Source organism: Notothenia coriiceps, unplaced genomic scaffold (assembly GCF_000735185.1).
Source record: "Notothenia coriiceps isolate Sejong01 unplaced genomic scaffold, NC01 NC01_scaffold00017746, whole genome shotgun sequence".
Taxonomy (NCBI): Eukaryota; Metazoa; Chordata; class Actinopteri; order Perciformes; family Nototheniidae; genus Notothenia; species Notothenia coriiceps.
The window spans coordinates 77-8,043 of record NW_011350447.1 but is presented as its reverse complement, the minus strand read 5'-3'; the positions used below and the strand labels follow the sequence as shown (position 1 = coordinate 8,043).

At 37.0% G+C, this 7,967-nt stretch overlaps 1 protein-coding gene across 1 annotated transcript; it reads left to right on the top strand.

Annotated features, from left to right (window-relative positions):
* Window positions 1–3,956: 3,956 nt before the first annotated feature.
* Window positions 3,957–7,236, top strand: LOC104950544 (receptor-interacting serine/threonine-protein kinase 4-like; the record flags this gene model as incomplete). Its single annotated transcript, XM_010777082.1, has 3 exons — window positions 3,957–4,093; window positions 5,186–5,346; window positions 7,071–7,236. Coding segments are annotated over exons 2-3 (321 nt in total), but the record flags the coding sequence as incomplete, so codon positions are not given.
* Between the last annotated feature and the right edge of the window lie 731 nt (window positions 7,237–7,967).

The window sequence follows — 7,967 nt, the reverse complement described above, 5'->3', positions numbered from 1 at the left end:
ACCATGGGTGTTACAAAGTTGACTAAACCATCCAAAATTCAATGAAAGTGCAGATCAGCAATTTCATATGTTCAAATGTCTACTGTGAAGGATATCATAAAGCCTTAATGAAATCAAATGTAAAACTAAAAAGTTATGATTGATGAAAGTAGAGAATCGGTCAGATTTGACCCGAAGACAACAGGAGGGTTAATGTCATTATAAGACTATTTAGTTATGAACACGTCAAATACCAACCTTTACGATACTTAGGTTCCATAGCACAAATAACAATATCATATCATATATCATAATTATTTAAACAAAAGCAGAGTAAAGCGCTTCATTAGAACAAAATACAGTAAAACATGGACAATGATACTAGAAAGAAAAATGGAAAGTTAACCCAAATGAAAAGCCATATTAAAAAGATGGCTTTTAAATGAGCTTTTAAACATTTCAAGGGAGTTTGCTGTTCTAAGATCCACGCAAAATCAGATCACTTCGTCCACCATCTGTAAATAAAGAGATCTGAACGTACTTTTGCCGATTTTACGTCGTTGCTCTTCCCTCGTAGTTTCAGCCATATCTGCCCGCTGTTGTCCATCATTAAATCGTCCGCTCCGATCCCAAACGTCACCCTGAAGATCCGCTCCACGGTGCCGTGCAGCGAGGCCAGAGATCCACGAAGCATCCCGGCACACGCAAACTCATCCTCCACCTCTGCTTCTCCACCTTCACCTCCATCACTCCGCTCACAGTCCATGGCTTGGTCTCAAATAAGCTTCAAAGTTTCCAACATACTGCAAAACATGAATCAAACACAGCTAATGTGAACACAAGAGGGGAAAACTAAGGCTGTATGACTGCTATATTTCTTAATGTTTACCAGGAATAAAGCACAACAGCATACATTTTATGAAAGTGTGCTATAAGTTGACCTACTTTCTTACTTTTTGTCTGCAGTTTTGCCCTTTTTGTTACCTGTTCCTCGTTGATTTACTCAAATATGTAGTCTTGTGTTGCATTATGTTGTGTTAGAACTCAATAATTGCCCTAGTTTTAGTCATATTTATCCGTCGTTGTTTATTTCTGGCTATTACTATTCTTTTAACGTGTTAAAATACTGATGTCAATAATCATAATTAACAACCATAGCATACTGTTAAAGATTCTTCGTATTATCCAGGACCACTCTTGTGTTTCAGCATTAGATAATACAGACGTTATTTTTCAGTTTGGTTTCGCCTACTCATGAAGTGGTATGCAAATGTGTTGTTTATGTTTTACTTAAGTGCAAACATTGTATTATGTACTGTGTCTGGCCCCATATTGAACCTCTAATATTTACCAAGCCAAGTTGCTAAGCTGCTGGTTGTCCAAACAAACAATAGCACTGCTTTAAGTGTAACTTTACTCGTCAAAATAAGGCAGTGGAGTAAAAAATACACTATATTTAAGAAGCATAACACGAGTACTTTTCCGTCGCTTTGCCCTGATGTGAATACCTTTAAGACATGTAAACATACTTGCAGTGTCTCTCCACTCATAGCTTATTACAGTATGAGTGATGTCAAAATAAATATATTTACTCAAGTACTTAGTACAATTTTGAGGGACTTTAATCTAATATGTTTGCCAATTTGTACTTCTACTCCACTCAAGCGGTAAATCTGTGTACTTTGACTCCACTACATGTATTTAATACCTTTAGTTACTTTACAGATGTGGATGAATGATGTGAAATATAATCAAGTGTTAAATCAGACTTTAGTTCCAGCTGGAGTAAATTCACAAGCTACCCTGCAGTATACAAAGTCATTACAACTAGCTGCACCTTTACCAGCTTTGAGACATTCATTATTCTGAAATGGACCAATCTTCACAATGACTACTTTTACTTTTGGTACTTTAACTATATTTTGATGATAATACTTTTGGACTTTTACTTGAGTGACATTTTGAATGCAGGGCTTTCACTGTAACGGAGTATTACTACACTCTGGTAAGGCAAGGCAAGTTTATTTATATAGCACATTTCAACACAAGGCAATTCAAAGTGCTTTACAAAAATGATAGACATTACGAGCATTAAGAAACATATTATGAAATGACATTTAAAAACACTCATTTAAAAGCAATGGTATAAAATGGTACTTCTACTTTTACTCAAGTACAAGATCTGAGTACTTTCCACCTCTGCCTTTAAACCATGTAAACAAGAGTGTGTGTTTTTATTAATATATCTTGTTTGCCTGCTGCTATTTTTCAACCACACTCGATTAACAGAAAACACAGAGAAATGGTGTAACGAGCGTAAAGAAACCAAACATGGCCCGGTAAAATGGAGTGTTTTGACGCACGTATGCTCATAAAAACACGTGTTTCAGCAGAGACAGAGTAAGAAAGCAGATCGAAGACATGTTATGGTTTTAAAAGAGAATTTAAATGTAACAAATATGACATTTTTCCGTGTTGTTTTCTTACGTGAGCTCGATCCTTCCTCCCGAGTTTCGTTTCCAGCTGCTGTGTTGGAGGCGGTTCATAAAAACAACAACATACGTATCGGAGCGAAGTTCACTGCGCGTACAATAAAGCCAGATGATCGCAGAGGAAGCAGAGAAAAGGGGGATTGTGGAAATAAAATGACGGAAGAAACACCGGATGAGGAAGCCTCAGAAAAACCCCGAAGACAAACCGAAACCAAACGAAACAACAGCTCATCTGATCCAGTGCGGTTCTTCTGAACTGAGACGAAATAAAGTCGCTGTAACACCAACGTGATATTTCCCAACAATCACACACATTCAAAATGCACCTGCGGACAATTTTACCGTGTTAAAATGTCTATAAATCCCGCAAAATCACACATATTTCCTTACTGGTAGCTTCATCTGCATTTATTTTACATATGAGTTTTGTTATCGCTCATAAAACGTTTAAAAGTGTCATTTTATTATAGAAAATGTTATGTTGCACTGGGTTAAAGTGGGGATTTCCACTGACGTCAGAAGCGGGGGTTTTCTGACTTTATTTTTGTTTAACCCTTGGTTGACTCAATAACAGAGGAGCTTTGTTAAAAAGAGACTTTACGTTACATTGACATTGACGTTTTTGTCTGGATATGTCCTTATTCAGTAGATTAAAAACAAATGTTATCTTGTAACTTTCATCTTTTTACTTCCTTAGTCGTCTGTGTAAAAGGCAGGAAGTGGTTTGTCCCCTCCTACACCCGGGCATTACTGTCAATGTAACATTTAGCATTTCAATTGTAATATTTACTCTTTTTTTTCAACATTGTCATTATCAGGCTTCTTTACCATTTGTTTATTTAATGTTATCCTATTTAATTTAATTTTTAAATATTTAATATTTTACTCTCATCATTGTTGTGTCCTGCAAAATTGTGTTTATTTAAATGTTGTGAGGAATTTGCACTCAAGGATCAATAAAGTGCTGTCCTAATCTATACATAATTGATTTCCCTATTATGTATTATGAATCTGAAGCTGCAAACTACTTAAAATTACCAAATAATACAGTAAAGAGTACAGTAAAGGTCACATGAGACTGTAGTGTCATGTGACCTTATTGCAGAGCAGGTGATTCTATTGCGTCACGTATTCCAGGTAATTGTCAGTGGTTTTAATAAACCCTACCCATTTACTGTAAACCATTTTTTTTTTTTTTTAGACTCTGCCCTCTGCTGGTGAAACCTAAAACCATTTCAGGTACTCAAAATATTTTTAAAATCATTTTAGTGAAACAATAAGTCATTTTAAACATGATTTTTAACTACAATTTGATCATGGTGCCTAAATAATCAGATTTCTCATACCTTTCAGATATTTAAACTGTAACTACACCAACATGTGTTACAACCAAGCTCACTCAATCAAAAAAAATGTCGTAAATAAAAAATATTACACTCACAGGGTTAATAAACCGTCACCACACGTGCATGTTTGCAGAGCAGAGCAGAAGTAGAAGTGACTTTCACTTCTGGATTTTTCTCATGTTGAAGAGCTGCTGCTGACAGAAAAGAGTCTCTTAATGAACGACTGGACTTTCACACTCACTCAACTTCATAGGCACCGGTTGTATATCTCTAAGGGTGAGTGGTTTCCCCATTTTGAAAAAAAACACCTTGATATTCTTGTTATTGTTTCTGTGGTTTGCATTAGAAAAATGTTTTTGTTGTTGCTCCCACCTTTAACTTGTGTTATGTCTCGCATATGGCCATGTGTGTCGTGTTAATGCAGATCTGATGCGTTTAGCTGGTGTATTTAACCTTTTTTAAACTAAGCAATAGTATAATGGATAAGTTATATAAGCATAAGTGAGCATTTGTGCATTTGACAGGCTCTACACAGAATGTGGTTTCCTGTTTAAATTCCTGTAAAATGTGAATGTATGAAACAACGGTATGTGTGTAAAAAACACATAAGAGACAAGCAAATATATTTAGTATAACATATATTATTCACAATACCAGGTTCTCATATATTTAAATACCTTTGGGTTTTATATTTTTCGTAACAAATGATGGTACATTTTCTCTCCTTTTTGTCATTTTATGAACCAAACAATCGATTTTTTAAGAATAAGAGACAGAACTCAAGTTTAAATTATTGTTATGTGTGTAGGAAGATATATTTATTCTTTTAAGGAAGTTAATCATATCTAAAAAAATACAAGAGATACATTTGTAATGATAACCGTGCACATATTATATTTATGACTGTATTTCGTTTTTAAACTGATTTATTAATACTTTAAAATGAAGCTTATTATCAAGTCAACAGAAACATCCAAAGAAGACTTGTTTTTATGTGAATGTGTGTCCCTCTAAAATGTATCAAATGCCACAATTTAATCCTAGGCCGAGATTTCTTGATTTAATGAATGTGGCTCAATAATGACTGGAAGTGTAAATTGTAAAAAGCAATTTTTGACTTACATTTCCTTTGTAAAACACTATGATATTTAAACATGTTTTCTCTAAAAATATCAGAGTCAGCATGCCTGGCCAACTTGTGAAAAATGTGTAAACCTTGTGTCCTTAAACCCCTCCCCCAGATTGTAGATTAAAGGCCCTTTTAGGGAAGAGTGGACACTGTGAAATCAAGGAATTAAAGCTGAGGAACAATTGAATTCATTTCTATGGAAGCAAAGTGTTTAAATTTGATATCACTTCCTCCTCCAGGGAACCATGGCACTGTCCAATCAGACTCCTATAGTTATTAAAGAGTCCAGTTTGTCGGGCTGGGAGGTGATCGGCTCGGGGGGTTTTGGAAAAATCTATAAATGCCGGCATCAGGAGTGGGCCTGCGATGTGGCCATTAAACTGCTTCACTTTGACGACGGGTGAGTAATTAAAGGCCCCCTATTTATATACTGTTTTTCCTCAATACATTATAGGTCTCAGATATATACAAAACATGTCTCTGAAGTGTTTGGCTGAAACACCAAACAGATCATTGCAGCATTACCCATAATCCCCTCTGTTTCAGCCCTGTTTCCAAAGTGCTGATTCTCTGTCTGTTACTTTAGATGAAAATAAGGAGCCCCTCCCCACGCCCCTCTGAGAGATAGTTGGTTACAAAGAACTTAATGGTGCTCTAGAGGAGATTCAGGTGATAAGGGGGGGGGTTACCTTGGTTGGTGATTGGCTAATGGTTACTCAAGACAACACATCGTTATGACATCATAAAGTGGCCAAAATCTGATCAGCTCATTTTCAGACAGGTTTTTATAGAAATGGATCAGGACAAAAAGAGAGAGAATCTTTGCTCCTGAAACTTCTAGAGTCTCTTTCCACAGAGGGGACACATGTTGATGTAGAAGAGACAGGAACAAGTGGATTTTGCAAAATAGGTGACCTTTAAGAGACATGGTCAGTGGCGGACTGGGACTAAAAATCAGCCCGGGAAACTCGACCGACCGGCCAAACTCGGTACCGCTAATCAATTGTCAACGGGGGGGGGGAGGGGTGCTAGTGAATTGTCTGACTGGCCCACTTCGGTACCGGCCCACATCTCCCGGTACTCCCAATGGCCAGTCCGCCCATGGACAATTTTGCAAATGAGCCATTGTCTGACTCTAATCCATTATTTAATCTGCACATTGGATAAAGCCAGGTTTCATTTTTGTTAAAGTCAAAGGCTTTTACGAAGGTGATTTGTATACATTTTCGTGTCACAACGTAACAACCGTACATTTCTTAATTTTTCTCATTTACTTTTGAAAATAATGTTGTATAAATCAGACTATGAAGACCCCTCTGTATAAACTATTAACTAAGGATAGATATTGCAATGAAACTTGAAAGTTTGCACTCGTTTCTGTGGTGGAGATGTCACACTTTAAAGATAACATGTTGTAAAAATGGGATACAATTTGCAAGGAACTACAGGTAAGGGTAAAAAACTAAAATGTGTCACCATGAAACCTCCCCAGTTGATTTCCAAAGGGGCAGTGTGGGCTCCACAGGGTTAACTTTGAGACAATTATCCTTTACTTTTTCTTAAATGTTCAAATTTGCCGATTAAGCATATTCTAAAACTAACTTTTGGAGAATTTACCAGAAATATACAGATGCAAATTCACACATTTTTCTTTCCACTAAAGTCTAAAAAGAGATATGTTATGGAAGACAAATTGTTCCAAACTCTCTAGAAAAAAGTTTGCTGGTGGTGTCTCGCCTTAAAGGTCACCTATTATGCAAAATTCAATTTTTCATGTCTTTTATACAAAAAAGATTCTCTCTCTTTTTGTCCTGATCCATTTATATAAAAACCTGTCTGGAAATGAGCTGGTCAGATTTTGGCCACTTTATGATGTCATAACGATTTGTTGGTTTGAGTGACCATTAGCCAATCACCAACCAAAGTAAGAGACAGAGAATCAGCACTTTTGAAACAGGGCCGAAACAGAGGGGATTATGGGATGCTGCAATTATCTGTTTGGTGTTTCAGCCAATCAGAGACATGTTCTGTATATATCTGAGACCTATAATATATTGATGAAAAACAGTAGGGACCTTTAAATAATATTGCATATTACTAATAATTTCACAAATACGCACACAGGAAAAATGAAAGTTTGCTCCGTGAGATCGAAATGATGCGTCAGGCAAGCAGTCCGCACGTTATTCAGGTCCGAGGGGTCTTTAAAGGATTACCCCCCAACTCAAGGTCAACTCAGCTGGGTCTGGTGATGGAGTACATGGAGAGAGGATCCCTGGCCTCCCTGCAGGTAAACACTGGTGGAAGAAGTACTACCTTTTAGTTTAGTTGAGTGTATTTGTTTATAGTGTCGTGGACAGTCCCCATTGATCAACTGTCACACAAAACAGTAAATGGGGCAGCTTTAGCCAACATTGCTAATTCCCAGCTGTTGTCCCCGGCCAGAAGATAAAGGACAACTTTTTAAAATCACAATACATCGACAGCATTAGTTATAAAGAAACGACGAAAGACAAGTAGATAGAGGAGAAAGGAATAAAAAGGAACGATAAGATGCAAACAACACACGTAACTACATACATGTCACATACTGTATAGCAGATCGGCCTGACCAATCAGAGCGGACTGGGCTCTGGTTTCAGACAGAGGGTGAAAAGAGGTACCGAATACAAATATAGGGCCCCTTTAAGCAACCCTAAAGAGGGCAAATGCTTCACTAAAACGTTTTCAAACCCCTTCTTCTTCAATACCCACTTCATCTTTAGCTTACACATCAAAACAGATGCAATTTGGAAGCTCCAAGCCACAACTCTTATTGTCTTAACAAACCAAAACCTGCGAGTTAAAAAGCTTTAATACAGTAATAAATCGCACTCAGCGATTCAAACCTGCCAACGCTAAAATCCACCAGGAATCATTTCCAGAAAGAAATATGGAGTCTGGAGACGCCAGGCTGTAAAGAGCCACTTCAATACAGAAGATCTGTTTCTCTCTTTAGCCGAGTCATTAGCAAAGACAGCC